This window comes from Triticum aestivum, chromosome 4D (genome assembly GCF_018294505.1).
Source record: "Triticum aestivum cultivar Chinese Spring chromosome 4D, IWGSC CS RefSeq v2.1, whole genome shotgun sequence".
Classification (NCBI taxonomy): Eukaryota; Viridiplantae; Streptophyta; class Magnoliopsida; order Poales; family Poaceae; genus Triticum; species Triticum aestivum.
The window spans coordinates 65,002,165-65,020,606 of NC_057805.1; the positions used below are offsets into that span (position 1 = coordinate 65,002,165).

The 18,442-nt window shown below is 44.4% G+C and overlaps 2 protein-coding genes across 12 annotated transcripts; one reads left to right on the forward strand and one right to left on the reverse strand.

The window, feature by feature from the left end:
- The first annotated feature begins 325 nt into the window (after positions 1 to 325).
- On the forward strand, positions 326 to 5,295 carry LOC123096236 (disease resistance protein RPM1). The gene is made up of 3 exons (XM_044517900.1): positions 326 to 611; positions 1,176 to 1,254; positions 2,190 to 5,295. Exon 3 carries the CDS (start codon positions 2,195 to 2,197, stop codon positions 4,931 to 4,933), a length of 2,739 nt encoding a protein of 912 aa, XP_044373835.1. The 5' UTR covers positions 326 to 611; positions 1,176 to 1,254; positions 2,190 to 2,194; the 3' UTR covers positions 4,934 to 5,295.
- Positions 5,296 to 6,184: 889 nt separating this feature from the next.
- Positions 6,185 to 13,481, reverse strand: LOC123096237 (coatomer subunit beta'-2). Of its 11 annotated transcripts, none has more exons than XR_006446513.1 (17): positions 12,964 to 13,481; positions 12,754 to 12,840; positions 12,278 to 12,351; positions 12,102 to 12,177; positions 11,501 to 11,645; positions 9,922 to 10,335; positions 9,131 to 9,154; positions 8,979 to 9,043; positions 8,811 to 8,865; positions 8,456 to 8,492; positions 8,043 to 8,371; positions 7,820 to 7,951; positions 7,589 to 7,737; positions 7,286 to 7,403; positions 7,123 to 7,194; positions 6,784 to 6,925; positions 6,185 to 6,596 (listed from the first exon to the last, which is right to left on the reverse strand). XR_006446513.1 is itself a non-coding variant. In XM_044517906.1 (17 exons), exons 6-16 carry the CDS (start codon positions 11,639 to 11,641, stop codon positions 6,832 to 6,834), a joined length of 1,512 nt encoding a protein of 503 aa, XP_044373841.1. In that variant the 5' UTR covers positions 11,642 to 11,645; positions 12,102 to 12,177; positions 12,278 to 12,351; positions 12,754 to 12,840; positions 12,964 to 13,044; positions 13,175 to 13,471; the 3' UTR covers positions 6,185 to 6,596; positions 6,784 to 6,831. The 11 variants fall into 11 exon arrangements, 10 of the variants coding, with proteins under 10 accessions (XP_044373841.1, XP_044373840.1, XP_044373842.1 ...); XM_044517906.1 differs by lacking the exon at positions 7,286 to 7,403 and having other exon boundaries at positions 12,964 to 13,044; positions 13,175 to 13,471; XM_044517905.1 differs by lacking the exon at positions 7,286 to 7,403 and having other exon boundaries at positions 12,098 to 12,177; positions 12,964 to 13,474.
- Positions 13,482 to 18,442: the final 4,961 nt, after the last annotated feature.

Genomic DNA, 18,442 nt, shown 5'->3' on the forward strand with positions numbered 1-18,442 from the left:
CCAGCCGGTCGGTGTGAAGAGTGCACTGAACCATAAACTTTGACAAGTCTGACGGCCAAGACGCGAAGTCGCGGTCTTTTATATTCACAGAAATAACACAACAAGACGGCTCGACCTGGCGAAAAAAAGAAAAAAACAGGCTTAACCAGTGAAGAAGCATGGCAGTTTATGTTGACCGAGTGTACTTTTTAGCCAGTATTTGTGGTACTTGTAAACTAAGTTTGTCATAAATTGTCATAAAAAAGCGTTTGATTTGCCGTCCTTTTCCAGCGAACGTGAGCTGAATAGCTTTTTATTAGCCAGAAAAAATAAAAAATGGCTAGCGTGATTGCGTGAGGGCTTCCGACCGAGAGACAGGGGGCATCGCAAGTAGCTAACGCCCACTGATTGCACTCGCTGCATTTCCTCCCGTCTTCCTCTCCCGTCGTCCCCCACTGCCACGGAGTGAGCATGAGTTGAATCGTCGCAATATCCATCCATGGCCCCGCCCCGCCGATGAGTCAGTCTCGCGAGCCGATTTAGTCCACTCCCGTCAACCACGGAGCAGATCGCTGCTGCTTCTCGACTCCACTGCAGATCTCACGCTTCGAGCTCGCGCGAGCTCCCGTCAGGTACTTTTTTTGGGTCAAATTCGTGGCTCCCAGCCCTTCTGTGTAGATCTCTGCCGTCTCACCTGATAACTGGCAAGTGCCACAGCCGCTAGACTAAGTTGGGATTCCGGGAACGTCGTAATCGAAAGGTTTTGCGCAGAACTTGGCAAGCTTAGATAGTTGTTTGCAGTTTTACTAGCGAAAAGGTTGTCTTCGGCCATGTGTTCGATGGAATGCCTGACCCCCGCCGCTCGATGCATGGCAGAGAGAGAGAGAGAGAGCATAGTTGCCTCCACTGGATGCCGGCTATGGCCGTGTGCATCGTCATGATGCAGAGGCCGGCGGTTATCCTCCTTTTCTAAGAAAGAAAAACTCGATGCTGGCTGTCCTGTTTGACGTGTGTAGACAGCGCCAAGGGCCCAAGGTGGCTAATCTTATTCATTATAGTAGTGTGTAAAGTGTTGTCATCCTGTTCTTGCTGCTAATGGATATTTTCTATCTTAAGTATTAACTCTTGATTGCATCTGCATCTGTGTACTTGGCTACATATTCTGATGTCCAACTTCTCCTTTTCTTATGCTGCAGACTTGGTCACACTGGTCGTTTGTTCAGCACGTACGCTGCTGTCCCACTCTATAGGCCACCTACTACAAGTCTTCAGAAGGTGAACATTAGCTGATCATGTGGACCACCAGTATCATATGCTGCATTTTCAGAGCATAGCTCTTTGCCCTGTTGTTTGCCAAATGTGTTAAATTAGCTAGAAAATTGCAACCTTGTTCCAAACAGCGCCATCGGTTCATTTGCTAGACTAAATATCAGTCGTGTTCTACGTGGATGCTGCTTCAAAGGGTTTTGCGCTCAATTAGAACATACATCAATTTCTTGCTGCTCCTTACATGGTATCCTAGGCCTATGAGCCTCCTGCAATGAAAACAGACATGGAGTTCTCTAGTCCAGAGTACATTCAAAAGGGGTGACAGTTGGATATTCGTTCTAGCCTAGTGGGTTTGTCCTGTTCTAATTTTTGTGCCCGCCTGTTATTCACGTTATTATTTATTCATTAATGTTTTATTCTGCTAGGTACTTCTACTTTGGTTTAGAAAAAAGGAGTGAATTGGACTGAACCTTTGTTTGTGATACAATTTATCTCTAGGATTGGGTCTCTGTTCTAGGATATGAGTCAATGTCCTATAATGCTTTCCAAATTCGACTGGGTCAAGTTCATATAGGAATTCCATCCGTTACTAGTGCTGTTAACTGTGATCCAAGATCTCAAGTGATCAAAGGAGGATTCTCCGATGTGTTGATATCAGACATCTTCCTGCATGATAAATTATATTGTATTCTTAAATATGCTGTAGATTGATACATCCTGTTGACGCAAAATGGAATACCTATAATTCCATTTACATACGAGTTCCTTCTTTTCTTAAAGGGGGGAAATGCTACTCTTTACGTACGAGTTCCTGAGCTAATTTGGTACCTGTAATTCATTCTTTCCTTAAAGGGGGTATCCCTGACCTCTGCATCGATTAATGCACACAGCCATTAGTATTTTTATTCTGCCATGTAATATGCTCTATCTTTGCTGTTTAGATCAAATGGCCGAGGCGGTACTCATTGTTGTGACGAAGATTGGTGACATTTTACTAGAAGAAGCCACCAAAGGCATCATAGCTAAGCTTTCTGAAAAAGTTACTAATCTGAAGGAACTGCCAGTAAAGGTTGAGGAAATAAAGAAGCAACTGACCATGATGGGCAATGTTATAAGGCAGATAGGCACGGTATACCTCACGGATGACGTTGTCAAGAGTTGGATTGGGGATGTCCGCAGGGTGGCCTATCATGTTGAAGATGTAATGGATAAATACTCATACAACCTTCTTCAACTTCAGGAAGAAGGGTTCCTGAAGAGATTCTTCATCAAAGGAACACATTATGTCAGAGTTTTCAGTGAAATTACGGATGAGATAGTTGAGGTAGAGAAGGAGATTCAACTAGTTATAAAGATGAAAGAGCAGTGGTTGCAGCCCTCCCAGCTTGCCGCTAACCCACTTACTGAGATGGAAAGGCAGCGGTCCCAAGACAGCTTCCCTGAATTTGTCAAAGATGGAGATCTAGTAGGAATTGAAAACAACAGGATATGGCTGACCAGCTTGCTGTACTCCGAAGAGCCAGAGTCAGAGAATACCGTCATAACAGTATCTGGCATGGGTGGGTTGGGGAAATCTACCCTTGTTTCAAATGTTTATGAACGTGAAAAGATCAACTTCCCTGCACATGCATGGATCGTTGTGTCACAAGTTTACACTGTTGATGCCCTGTTGAGGAAGCTACTATGGAAGATCGGATATACCGAACAACCATTGTCAGCAGGTATTGACAAAATGGATGTGCATGACTTGAAGAAGGAAATACAGGAGAGACTTCAAAACAGAAAGTATTTGATTGTACTGGATGATGTCTGGGAGCAAGATGTATACTTCCAGATACATGATGCTCTCCAGGATCTCCCGGGAAGTCGGATCATCATTACGACCCGGAAGGACCATGTCGCCGGAATTTCTTCTCCCAACCGTCATCTTGAGCTCGAGCCATTGAGCAAGTCTGATGCATTTGACCTCTTCTGTAGAAGGGCCTTTTACAACCGGAAGGGCCACATGTGCCCCAAGGATCTTGAGATGATTGCTACTTCTATAGTTGACAGGTGTCATGGTCTACCTCTAGCAATTGTTACCATTGGTGGCATGTTGTCTTCAAGACAACGATTAGACATTTGGACTCAAAAGTACAATCAGCTTCGAAGCGAGTTGTCAAACAATGATCATGTCCGAGCAATTTTCAATCTGAGCTACCATGACCTTCCAGACGACCTCAAAAACTGTTTTTTATACTGCAGTCTATTCCCTGAAGACTATCACATGTCACGTGAAAGCCTTGTGCGACTGTGGGTTGCTGAAGGCTTTGTGGTAAGAAAAGAAAAGAACACGCCAGAGATGGTAGCTGAGGGAAATCTCATGGAATTGATCCACCGCAATATGCTTGAGGTTGTGGAGAATGATGAGCTTGGTAGAGTTAGCACCTGTAAGATGCATGATATTGTGCGTGAACTAGCTATTTCTGTTGCTAAAGAAGAGAGATTTGCTTCAGCAGATGATTACGCCACAATGATATTGGTACAGCAGGATAAGGATGTTCGTCGCCTGTCATTATGTGGATGGAAAGACGACACTGCAGTGAAAGTTAAACTTCCACATCTTCGAACAGTACTGTCACTTGGACCAACTTCACCCTGCCGTGGCATGTTATCTTCTATTTTGTCAGAATCCAACTACCTTGCTGTTCTTGAGCTGCAAGACTCTGAAATCACTGAAGTGCCAACATCAATAGGGTCTATGTTCAATCTACGTTACATCGGGCTACGGCGCACCAAGGTCAGATCACTTCCAGACTCCATTGAAAATTTGTCTAACCTCCACACTCTGGACATCAAGCAAACCCAAATAGAGAAGCTACCACGAGGGGTTGTCAAGATCAAGAAGCTGCGGCACCTTTTGGCCGACAGATATGCTGATGAGAAGCAGGCAGAGTTCCGGTACTTTATTGGAGTGCAAGCACCGAAAGAGCTATCCAACTTGGAAGAACTGCAAACTCTCGAGACTGTGGAGTCCAACCCTGACTTGGCAGAGCAGCTGAAGAAACTGATGCAACTAAGAAGTGTGTGGATTGATAACATTAGTGCTGACGACTGTGCAAATCTGTTTGCTACCCTGTCAACTATGCCACTCCTTTCGAGCTTGCTTCTTTCTGCAAGGGATGCGAAGGAGGCGCTTTGCTTTGAGGCTCTCAAACCAAATTCTACATATCTACACAGGTTGATTACCAGAGGACAATGGGCCAAGGGAACACTAAATTGCCCGATCTTTCTTAAACATGGGATAAACCTCAAGTATCTAGCTATAAGCTGGTGTCACGTTGGGGAAGATCCACTGGGGATGATGGCACCGCACATGCCGAACCTCACATATCTTAGACTAAACAACATGCACAGTGCAAAAACTTTGGTTCTGTCTAAAGACTCCTTTCCCAACCTGAAGACGCTTGTCTTAAAGCACATGCATGATGTCAGTGAGCTAAAAATCGTTGATGGTGCTCTTCCCTGCATTGATGGTTTGTACATTGTGTCGCTGTCGAAGCTCAATAAAGTCCCCCAAGGCATTGAATTTCTTCGCTCCCTTAAGAAGCTATGGCTGCTGAGCTTGCACAAGGATTTCAGAACTCAATGGGACACTGAAGGGATGCATCCGAAGATGGTACATGTTCCAGAGCTTCGTGTCTAGATGTGGCAAGTTGGTTCTTTCTGCAGTGCCATTCTTGGATGGTGCATCCAGTCCAGCTGCATCGTGCTTTAAATCATTCCAATAAATTTGCGATTATCGACATCACCGGCAGCATTTGGTCGGTACTTCTATATCGTAACACATTTATATTCCTCAAGGATTGGTTCGTGTGCATTGCCTTCCAGAGGCCTCTGTACCGTATGTCTTTTTTTTGTTGACCGTGGACTGTACCGTTTCTGTTGTTTAAGCTACACACTCTTAGTAGTTATTTCCTGTAAAGGTATGTATTGTTTGTATCGAACATCTTGTGTGATTAATCATGTCAAACATTTCATTTTGTAACATTGGTATCTTTTGATCTATGCACTATGTCACCCCATCATCATTTTATACTGTGGTTTTTTCAGTAGGTCATCTGTGTGTTTTTCCCCGGGTGTTCAGGTTCCGAAATTTCAGATCAACAAGATCTCTTTCTTGTTTTTCATTTTCTGTTCTTTTCATCAGCACTTCTGTTGTTTTTGCATGTCTTTAGACCCGCCGATTTTAACGGAGCTAAATCAGTAGTATCATCTTGGTTCATCTTATATGCTGTGTGACACAGTAGGAAGAAAGAACATGTTCTTTCTGTCATGAACATGTGCTTTCTGTTCATATAGAATAGAAAAACACTTTCTGTCGATCTCAATACATCCTCTTTTTTAGGCCAAGAACCACAGCTTTTGTAGGAGTTCAACAAGGGCGTTTTGCTAGAGAATACAAGGATCGATCATCTTTCCCTCTTACTTTGGACACTGAACTGTCTTCTTTGGCTGCAACAACTGTTTACAATGTCACAATTGCTTTGGCCGCGCCGTCTTTATGCTGCAGCAGAGAGCAATGGACTTCTTCCTTTACTGAAAAGAAAAATGCTTTCAAATGGCAATACTGCTTGGATATCAGCAAAGAAATTTCAGAACATCTTAAGTGTTCACACGTAAGTGCGACCACTGAAGACTCCGAATTCCAAATAAATCACATCTTTGACTGCACCACCCCGATGTGGCGGTGAAAAGCGATAAGATTCCTTTGTATCTTTTTTTGTTTATGAAAGGTATGCATTTTTATCGTGTTTATGCAAGAAATACTGTCTGGATATAAGCAAGAATTCACATTGTCCTCGAAGTGCTCATGCATGCAACTGCGACTGATGAAGACCTCGTGTTCATGATATCGTGTGGCTTCCGTCAAATGTGCAAGTGACAAAGTCACACATACAAATAAACTACATTGTGAACTCTTAAGATGTATCATGTGGATACAGAATCACATACAAATGAACCACTGTGCTTCAACCACATAATCACATACATACTGGCATAGCACATTAGTATTCCGCTACACCAAGAATGAGTATCATTACCGAGAAACTATTTGTACCATCAACTTCTTAAAACAAATCTTGGTTGCCAGCTGGTAGGCTTCCTGGAGAAACAACCGAACATAAGGTAGCCAATGCTTGTGCCGATGATTTTCTATATCCGCCTGAACTTGGTCAACAAGGACAGTAATTAATTTCTCCACATGTTGATCATAACATGTGGAATTTTCTCTGCCGTCCGTACCAACAAAGCCTTCATGGTTAACCTCCATAATTACAAATCCATCCCTATGTCCGATCATAATCCTATAGCCTCGCACAAAAGGAAGGAAAAGATTACAACCTTGCATCTTTTCACTGGAGAAAACAAGGAAACATTAAAAATGTAACAACCATGTAGATAAAACTCCCTTTATCGAAGAAATTGTTGCGAAACATGTATAAACATATTAAAACATGGAAGTACAAACATATGTAACAATATGGCACAAACCATAGTGATCAATGTTCCGAAACCAAAAGATGCCATTGGTCAGCTAGCTCATATGGAACTTTCGTTGTCGCCCTTGCCACCAATTGTTTCTTCATCGTCAATATCCACTATAGATATGGCGTGGCTTTGTCCAATCACGACCCTATCATATAGATATAGTATTGTTCTTTACAATGTTGGACTTATAAAATATATAAATCAAAGTGTGGCACAAATATAAAAACAACCAGAAACAATTATATACATCTTTGAACAAATGAAATCATATTTGTGCGGCATAGAAATGCTCTTCGGTAGTAAAACAAAAGGAAAAAAGAACAGCAAAAGATCATTAATTACCTCCTTGACTCCATCAAGCATGCAAGACCCATAACATCTGCCCCACGTAAGATGTTGAGAATTCCCCTAAGCCTGGGAAATTTAAGGTCCTTGGTAAGTACTCCCTCCGTCCCATAATGTTAGACGTTTTTTAGCACTACACTAGTGTCAAAAAACGTCTTACATTATGGGACAGAGGGAGTATGTATGATGACCAACTTCAGATACCCCATCCCTCTAGCAACATGGTGGTAAGGGTTCGGGGCTAGGTCTCGGTTCAGCTTGTGTTTCGGGTTATAGCACTATATGTATAGACAAGATCAGACACCTAGTTTAGTCAGTTTTAGCGAAATCGACAACAACAGAGATAATCAGAGTGGGTTTAGGCAAAATATATTGGCTTTCCCTTAAAAAATGAATATGAACAAGAATGGTGGCACCGCAATCCTGTGCCCATTTTTCACAAGAGCAACACTCTCGAGATTACCTGAAATCGGTGGAGCTCCACAAATAAATGATGCCATTTCTTGTACCTGTAATTAGAACTGGAAGATTGGGATGGGAGAAGACATAAATGACTGGAGACCTAAAAACTTCCAGTGTAAGAATGCACGTCTTTTTCTGCAAGTCCCATATCTGATTCGAAAACAAAGGATGGCTTATTAGCATTTTTACCAGAGCGCGGTCCATTAGTATATTTTGAATTAACGTAGCATACCTTGGCAGTATTATCAACAGAACCAGTAATCAAGTATTGCCCATCATCACGTGTGAAGAAATCCAGGCATTTCACATTATCTGAATGGCCAGACAGAGTGTAATGGGATTTGGGTGAATCAAGACCCCAAACCTGAAAACCTTAACATCAGTAAAGGTATTGCAGGGAAAAGGTATTCGAGCAGCAAGATGTTAATTAGCAACAAAAAGGAAGAAACTCAGACCTTTATTGTGCGATCGTTCGACACACTAGCGAAACTGTTCGTGTCATTTGGATTAAATGCGAGTTGACATACAACATCAGAGTGTTCCCCTTCAAATGTTGTTATGCATTCCCATCCCTTGTCCCAGTCCCAAAGCTTTATCAGTCCGCCATAGGATGATGAAACCACATACGGCTTGGTTGGATGAACGGCCAGTGATGTGACAGAGCTAACACGAGCTCTGAATCTCTGGATTTTCTTCTTTTTTATTGCTTCCTCTTGTACATGGATACCATCAGAGGACCCAGCCACAAACCATTGCTTTCGAGCAATAAATTTAATGCAGTTAACTGCAGTTATAGAGATGAGATCTTATTGCATTAGCATTTGACGTAAAAACTTGGCTTAACATGGAAATCAGAAAGTGTACATGCCTGGTCCCCTACAGATTTCTATTGAACCCCTCCATCTCTGCCAGTAAATAGAGAAGACGCTATTAGTCCATTGGAAAGAAGGTTTTCCCACGGCCCACATCAAACCCACACAAAACATAGCCATTTCATGACAACAGATGATTTTGCAATCACCTCACTTGCCGGGACCAATAAGTCCCAAGTGTTAAAGTCAGTAATGATGTTTTTTACAGTAACCGAAACATGCTCATCTGTGTCCGTACAAACTTTGGCATTCCTAGCAGCCCATATTTTCCAAAGGATCAGGATGGAAGCTTCTATCCAAGTGGCAATCATTTTCATATGTTAAATAACAAGGAGTGTTCACGGCAAGTACCTGTGTGACATAGTCCCATATACGAACATATCCACCGGAATGACCTATTATAATCCTGTTTGGCCAGAACAGATGTACTGTACAGAATAATCACGTCCAAAGTACTCCCTTGAAAAGAAGTAACAATATAATAGAATGTCCTGTAATTCTACGAGCCTATGAACTCACCATGATTTTTCCGGATTTGCATCTATGGAATACAGCTCCTGACGAGCCCTTTCTACAGATATGACCTGATGCAACAGAACTTGATTGTGTAAACCTTAGAGAAACGACGTTCAAGTTAGCAGATCTATGCAACAGAAAATTGAACTCTGTACCTTCATTACAGGTGGGATGGTGTGCTACATCATATGCATCATATAAGATCACCACAAAAGAAAATGCATGACAGAATTAGTACAAGGAAACATCATTGTACAATATAGATACCCACCATTCAAGCAAAGATCGTTTCAACAGTTTTGTCACTTTTGAGTGCACATCACTCGACCTCAACTTGTTGGGATAAGAAATAAGCAATTTCATGAATGTTTCATTGCAATTTCCTTATCTTTCACTGACCTAAAAGCTAACATCACTCAACCTTCACTTCAAGTGATAACCAATAAGCAATTTCATAAAAGCTTCATTTCAATTTTGCCTTCTACTTGAAATTTATCTTGTCAAAGGTTCATCACCTACATTTCATTTACTTCACCGCCATTCTGCAATCTTACACAAATGACCTCTAAAATGATACCATCTCGGATCAAATTTTTTCTCCTTTAAAATCGCTTTTGCTAATAATATAACAGTATGAGAAAACCTGTATAGCTTAGTGTGAAATTACAGCATTATTTTTTCCTTCAAGCTATTTCCATTCCATAAGAACCTAATAAATTTTGATGACATTATTCATGAAATACTAAATGTTAAAGATTATGCCGACACTAACATCATACATTTTCTAAATGTAGGTAGCACGACACAGAACAATTTAATTTGTACTAGCTCACTTGCCAGACCAATCATGTTTCTAGTGGATTACTACCTTTTCTTTTCTCGGCCGCTGAATGGCAAGAACTTAACCCATGGAGCATAAATGCCTTGTTTACTTGAATCAACTCACCTTATATATTGTCTCTCCTTGTGGAGCAGAAACAGCTTTTAATGTCACCTCATGCATCCCTGTGCCCACCTCTTTGGCTGCCTCAAAAAATCGGTCATTACATTGGCCTTGGATGATACCCTCCCCAAATTTAATACTCTGCAGGATCAGATCAAAATCTGTATCTTCTGACCGCTTAGCCGGCGGTGTCATTATCACAATGAGAGTGTAACTAGACCGCTGCGGCACAACACCATACAGTGGAATATTACGGAAGCATGAATATATCCCTCTCTTTGGCATAAGTTTAAATGCCACTTGTTCATCTGTGTTATTTGTTAGGTGAAGTGGGCACAGGATTAACGTGTTGTAATCCAAAGGAAAGCGGAGTTCGAGTGGATGGACATCAAGTGCCTCGCAGGACCCTGTAATTACCTGCACAAGAAATGAACTTGTGTGATTTTGATTTACATGTCAGAACACTTCTTATGATTCCGAACATGTAAAGCCTTCGACGCTGTCCCGGCAAAAAAAAAAGCCTTTGACGCTGAGCAAAACACAGATGCACAACTAAACTCCAGCAATTTTTCCAGAAATCTTCTCAAAATTCAAAGGTAAAACCTTAAAATTGCTAGAGCAAATACGGAGTGGTCGACTAGCTAGGACATAAAACACCTTTAATAACAACACATGTATTTACTATATTCCCCAAAGTATCTACTTAGGCAATTTTTTATTCTATTCAGTCGACCCACAGTATCTATTTGATTAAATTTGGATTCCTTTCATCACACTTTCACTTTAGCTTATTTAACCAGGGTTCACTTAGGCACTTGCTTCCACAGTTCGGCCCAAGCTGAGGATGCTCACTTATTTAGGTTTGTACTTCGATTTGATTATGACTGTTGCTGACACCTTTGGAATGGCATCTAGGTTATTCTGACTACAGTTTTAAGTTACTTGAAGAGTAGAGAGCTATGGTATTTATGCCACAAACATATAAAAGTAATTATGTAAACATGTTAGTTCTAAACTACTCTCTCCGTCCAGAAATAACTGTCGCTCAAATGGATGTATCTAGCACTGAAATACGTCTAGATATATCCGTTTGAGCGACAGTTATTTCTGGACGGAGGTAGTACTTGCCAAATTGTACTCTCCTTAAGTTGTTAGCTATGCAATGATGTTGACAGTGTGTACGAGCTACTTTCAAGGGAACTATGCATGGTATATATAAGCGAAGGGTCAGGCCGGCAGGGCCAACCCATATCTGATCGGAACTTCATTAGGTACTATCATTCAATTTAGTTCCGAAAGTGCAAAGCTTGGTACTCATAGATTAAACCTGTAGATTATTTTTGGCACCATGTGATTATCAAGTATTGTGTTGTCAGGTTTCAGATCCATATGCATATCCTTTTACACTGTAAGATAACGCAATTGCTCACAGATTCCCTTGATCTACTTGATAGTGGGTATCAATTCCATGTCCCTTGCAGTATTTGCCAACACACAATCCTTTTGTTTCATACACTGCTCATCTTATGATCTTTGGGTGTTCTGTAACTAACTTTTTTTCTTTCTGAAAAGACATATCTACCTTGTAAACATGCCGAGATACACCCTGGCTGTTTATTCGCTCATAAGAGGAATCTTCCATGATGTTCTCCAAACTTGCGCATGGTAAATTTGATGCTTTCTCTCTTCCAGCATGCATACTCTCCAGTCCACTATGCTCCATATATCTGTTCACCCAATCAATTACATGATACATTCTGAAGAATTGTAGCATGGAGAAGTCATTCTGTTTACGAGAAAACTCAAAACAAAATGGTTTGTAGTAATAACATTTCAAATCATAAACAGTAGATTAATGTCCAAGTATTTTCTCCAGTACGAACCTTGTTGCTTTAGGCAAATTCCAGACCACAAACTAGTACGTACTCCCTCCGTCCCAAAATAAGGGTCTCAACTTTGTACTAGCTCTAGTACAAATTTGTACTAAGCTCAAGACACTTATTTTGGGACGGAGGGAGTACAAAATTTGGAACCAGGCTATCTTGGAGTTCAGATTCAATTCAATCAAGTGCATTGACCAGAAAATGATATATGGTGAAACAGAGGTTGTTTGTTGGAGGCTTGCAGAAACTGAACTCATAAGCCATGAAGATGAGCATTCAAGCAAAGAAGGGCGCACCTACCAATTTAGCCTGTCCTGCACGTGGACTCAGAACACGAACCGGAACTGCTTTTTCAGTCCAACAATATGATCACACCCTGCATTTAAGAGATGGAAGAACTTTATTTCAGATGTATAAACATATGTAGGAAACACAAAAGTATGCTTGTCAAATCGAGACACAAATCCCTTTCTTACTCTGTTTAAAGGTTAAACTTCTGTGTATAGTTGAAGTGTTGAAGATAGTTGGATTCACCAAGAAGTTAACAGAACTGCTGAGAGATGAAAAGAGAATGAATTCTCGACAAAATATATAGTTGCAGATCCACACAGTTCGAAAGAGATAGGAATATATCCTGGAGTAGTTTGTTAGCAGTGGAGGCTTCAGGGCAGGGAAGACTTTACATGGATAGACGCTGATATATGCAATGAAACCAGCTAAGAGCTTGGGGTTAGTTCTAAAGTGCCAATTGCAGGATTAATTATGATAGCTTAAGAGTCTTTGCCTCTGATCTAATCTATCATAAGCTTCACGCGGCATGATATATTATAGTAACCAATCAAAGTCCATGCGATGGGGGATGAAATTGTCAACTGAGAAGGAAGATATCATAATAAACCGTTCATTCTTCGTATTAGTAGTTTTGAGTTGTCCATGTAAATAATACACCCACCTGCCCTCTCTTGCTTGTCTGTCTGGAAATTACTAGTATAAATCAGCCTGTCCTCTCTTCTTTTTTGCATTTTAGTCAAACTGGAGGCTACAGTACATAGAACAAAGTGGGATTAAAATTTCGCAGTTGGCAATGCTGTATACAGAGGGAAATAATCTGCTGAAAAGACACACCAAAAGACAAATCACGTAGTGGTACATAAGCATTTACTTTTTTTTTTCTGGTTCATTGTGGAAACATCCATCAAACAAACAATTGAAGAATCACCCAGTTCTCCTCTCTGGGGTCTCTCTGGTACCCCGCCAATGCGAACGCCGCCAGGACACCACCACCAATCTTAGAAATCTCAACAGCAGCTCCTCCTAAACATGCTGGACTGAGTGGAGCCCAATCTCCAAAGGAGACACGAGATCTGACTCACCTCGGGCTCAAAGTCCAGGTTCTTCTCTTGTAGGAGTAAATCGGCAGAGTGGGATTGTGTGCAGGACACAACAGAGCACGTCGTGACCCGGCGAATTTGCGGCACCGGAGACTGGACACTGGAGCGGAGCGGGTCTCCATCTACAGGACGTCCTGTAGCTCGCGTTGGGGCGGCTCCTGCGAGCGCGAGAGGAGGTGGTGGTGGCAGACAAGCGCGGTGCGTGTCGTGGATCTAAGACCCACAGTAGAATGAGGGGTAGGTACGAGGAGGCAAGATCCTAGCTATGGCGAAGTTGTACACATGAGTTTTACGAGTTCAGTCCCTTCGCGGAGGAAGTAATAGCCCTACATCTCGGAGCCCGGAGGCGGTCGACTGGATTATGCGTGTGTGAGTTACAGGGGTGTGAACCCTTGTCCCAAAGGAGGGGGTGGCTTATATAGAGTGCGCCAGGACCCCAGCTCCCATCCATTACACAGGGTTCAATGTTCATAAAGAAGAAGCGTTACAGGTAACGTCCGCAATAAAGTCTTATAAATGATAATTAAGTCTATGAGTAAACGCCCGACCGTTGCTGTGTAGAGTGACTTTAGATCTTCTGCATGTCGAGTGGTTTCTGTGACGGTCGAGTGACATTGATTCTTTCGAGTTGAATGTCTCTGGCCGAGTGGATGATGATACCCTTCGAATGCTTCTGACTTCAGGGTGATGTCCTTGGGGAGGGTATCTACGTCAGGCCTATAACCCTACCCTAGGTACATAACTTCATCATTAGCCCCCGAATGGTTCAGGGTTAGAGTGGAGAAGGAGTTGAAAATACTTCCGATTCGATTTTTGCGCTTCGGAAGTGTCTTGTTGGGATCGACGAACCAAACACGGTGACACCAACTTCTTTTTCAGTCGCCTTGATCCATTCTTGGTTTTGTCGAGTGAACTTTTACTGAAAAGCTTCGAGCGTTGATATGGAGAAAATCTTCCGTCGGACAGGTTGCTCTGTTGCCCGCGGATTTCACGGGATTCGAATTTTGGGAAGCGCGCGGGGCGGAGGAGGCCACAGCAATCGGGTTGGATAAGGCAGGGTCGCCTCGATTTCTGCGCCGCCTTTTTCGCCACGTATCGCGCGCGCGACTGTTGCAGGATTTGATAAGATCGCCCTGGTCCACAGGTCAGTCACTCAGAAGCAACCTCATATAAGGTGTCGGGCTGGGGTTTTTGAACAATGCGTTCCCATTCTTCCTCCTCCTTCTCCGTTTTCTCCACCGCATCCGCTCCTGCCCCGGCGCCGCTGCTCTGTTCGAGCTCCGTCCGCTGCGATGGGGAAGGAGAAGACGATGGCTTTGGAGCGCGCGAAGAAGGCGACGACGAAGGCGAAGGGGAAGAAGTCCAGCCGGGGCGGATCTTCGTCGAGGTCCGGTCTGTCGCGCGGCTGGATCCAGGGAGATTGGATTCGGTCGACGATTCGCTAGGACGACATCGACGATCTGGCCGAGGAGGGATTGATCCCCCACGGATCCGCGCGGCTCCCGGCGGATGAGACTGAGCCCCGACCGCAGGAGGGTGAGTGCGTGCTCCTCGCCACTCACGTCGACCGCGGGTTTTCTTTGCCTCCTCATCCTTTTTTCCGAGCTTTCTTGAACTTCTTTGGAGCACAACTTCATCACTTTTCCCCCAACACCATCGTGTATCTTGCCGCTTTCGTGTCTATGTGCGAGAATTTCTTGGGTTCTCGACCACACTGGGGCCTCTTCAAACACATTTTCACGTGTCGCTCCCAGTCGGTCAAAAAAGCTAATCCGAGTGATGAGAGGACAAAAGTGATCCAGATGTGTGGGGGTCTTGGGATCCAAATGCGGGGTAAGAGCTCTTTCCCAGCTATAATCCTTCCCGAGTCAGTCCGAGGGTGGCAGTCGACTTGGTTTTACTGCAAAGACCAGTCGACTCCAGGCCAGTCGACTGGACTTCCCCTCTTTTCCATGGCTCGAGTATAGAAGCCCTCCGCCTTGAAAGTGACTCCGGGGGAGAAAGCAGAGGTGAAGCTGTTGGTCGAGCGAGTGGTCCAGCTCATCCGTGATGGCGTGACCGGCATGGATCTGTTGGAAGTCTTCCTCAGACGACGCATTCAGCCGCTTCAAGCCCGTGACCACCCGATGTGGATGTATTCGGGCATTCAAGATTCCACTCGGATCCATCCAGAAGAAGTCGACGAGGATACGGTGGAGAAGTGGTTGAGGGGTATCACTGGCAACAAAGATAACCCCAGGGGGGCCAGGAGAGTCCCTCCACTCGACAACTCGCACGAAACAGACAAGGTCCAACTCTGAATTGTCGAGTGTTATCTTGATTTATCATGTAACTGCTTGTAACCAACCGACTGACTTTTGTCTTGCTTGTTGTCTTCTAGGCTCTTACTGAGATGTATTTGATGCCCAACGGAGAGCAGGAGCAGGACCCGGAGGGGGAGGCGAGCGGAGGCGAGAGCGGCGAGTGGCATTCCGATGGTGAAGGGGACGAGGAGAGCTCCGACCCGAGTGATGAAGAAGAGGTCGACTCACCTCCCCGTAGGGAAAGGCGATCCAAGCTCACTCACGATCCGGCAAGCGTCCGCGACAAAGCAACTGTTCAGACCGGGCAGTCGTCAAAGCGTCCTCGGATGTCTTCTCCGGCGCCGACTGAAAAGGCCCCGAAGCAATCCAAGGTTGTACCGCAGAAGACTCGAAAGGCTCTGCCCAAAATCAAAATCGATATCCATGTTGCCTCTGCGTGAGTGTTCTGCCTTTATTTTTACCCGAGGTTCTGTGTTGTCTACTTTTTTCTTGGTTTGACTGGATGAATCTTGAAACTAGCAGTGCCGCTACCTCCGGGACTTCTGCTTACAAAAACGAGGATGAGGACATGGAAGATGCGGTCACCTCCAAACCAGGTATAACCTTCGTGATCTTGTCTTTGTTTAGTCGATTGAACTGCGATATAACCGGTGAGGATGAATTTTTGGCGACTGATCTTTTTACAGCTCCTTCCAACATCATTGATCTCCCAGACGACGACGAGGACGAGCCACTGAGGCCCTTGGGAAGAAGAAGCAGGAAAACGTCCACTGACAAGACGCCTCAGTCGACACCGGTGGCGAAACCAGTAATCTAGGAGGTCGGCGATGCCAATCGGACTTCTGTCACCTTCGCCATACCACTGTCGAGTGCTCAGCCTTCAGCGTCGGCCGCGCAAACTCCAGTCGATCCACCTTCACTTTTTGCTGCACATCACGTCCCAGAGGACCAGGTGGGTGCTGCCAAAGAGGCTATACGCCAGGCAGGCATTATGATGGAGCAGATGAAGATGGTCCGGGAAGCCAGCCAAGCTGCTTATGATGCCAGCTCCGCTCTCCAGAGCAACGTCCAGGTTAGTAGATTGCCGACTGATTCTTTTAGCTTGTTCTGTTAGGATATGCTACCTGGAAACTTTCTTCGAAGAATCTTTTCATCTGTCTGCGTTTCGCATCCGTACACCCATTGGGTGTTTTGATTTTCCACTGAGCAAACTTGTATCTTGAGTCGACTAGGTTGTGTCGATTGGATCTTTGAACTAGTTGGGGCACGCTGAGTGCACCCACTGGGTGTAGTCCCCGAGACCATAGTTGACTGCGGGTAGTCGACTGTGGTCTGAGAAGCTAAATTTTTCACTCGGTCTGGACGGGCCATGTCGAGTGGAATCCGAACCAGTGGGGGCACGCTAAGTGCACCCACTGGGTGTAGTCCCCGAGACCGTGGTCGACTGCGGGCAGTCGACTACGGTCTGAAAACAACTTGAATTTATCAGACCATTGTTCTGAAGTAACTAATCTTTCCATCTGTCGATTGACTGTCTCTTGAACAGAAATCTTGTGAACTCGGAGCTCGTTTTGCTGAATTGGAGAAGAAACAGATTCAGCTCAACCTCGATCTGGAACTGGCCAAGACAAATCTGCAGAAGGCCAAGGATGAAGCCGCTCGTAAGATAAAACTTGCCGACTGATTTGTCTCTAAACCGGATTTTATTTTGCTTTTTCAGAACCGAGCGTTGTTTCTTTCAGAGAAAATGAACCAAGCTCTGGTGAAAAAGGACCAAGATCTTGCGGCCGCACAGAAAGCAGCTGACGAGAAAACTGCACTCGCCGAACAGAAGCTAGCTTCAGTCGGCAAACTGGAGGAAGAATATGCCAAGCTGAAAACTGCCCTTGATGAAGCCAATAAGGAAGCGACTCGCCTGAAGAAGGACAAGAACAATCTGAATGAGAAGATGGAAGGCATTGCTCGCAAGAGGGACGATCTGGAGAATTATTTGGGAGGTCTTGCCAAGAAGCTGTTCGTCATGCTTGAAGGTATTTTCTTCAGCCCGACTGACTTGTTACTGTCGACTCGACATACAACCACTGACTCATCTTTGAATTGTGCGTGCAGAATTTTGCCGGAACTCGAGGAAGAGACTGGGCGAGTTGAGACAAGCTTGGACCCCATCCATTCTCCAGTGAAAGACGAGGCTGCCATGAATGTACTCCGATTGGAATCTCGTGTTGTTGGTGTTGTCGACTATCTTGCTCGACTGAAGGTCGCAATGTCGCGGATCGACACAGCACTTTGGCCAAGGGCAACGCTCCAGAATGACCTCGAGTTTCTGATGATCGACATAATGAGATTCCCGGTCGAGTGCAAGAATGGAAGAAGTCTTCTGCTAGGTGCGGCGCTGATGTGGCTCTGTCCTTGGTTTGTGTCCACTGCAAGGAAGCGCGGGAAGAGAAGCTGGCGGCGATCAGGGTTGCCAATACCAAGAAGCACGACTTCCAGTCTTTCATCGAGACCTTCATTGCCGCTGCCACTCGGATTGCTGATGGAATCGACCTGGACGAGTTCGTCGAGCCTGCTAGTCCTCCTCCTGCGGAGTGAACAAACTTTCATGCCTCACCTTAAATTTGCCTCGGAATGCCGAGTGATTTTGTAACCGTTAAAACTCCTTCGGGCTGGATGCCCGAGTACTTTAATCCGTGGTTCAGAACCTTATGATTTATATGAACTTGGTTTATTTCTAAATATGCTTGTGTTTGCCTTCGAGTGGAACTTGTTCTTCACTCGGAATATTTTTTTGTACTTGAGATGCAGCTCTGAGGAGGAGGTTCCAGTCGACCCGCACCTCGTCGTCCTTGCAGATGAGGATGGAGCGCACGTTATACTTGTGGCACAGCTCCGAAGAGGAGGTTGCAGTCGACCTGCACCTCGTCGTCCTTGCGGATGAGGATGGAGC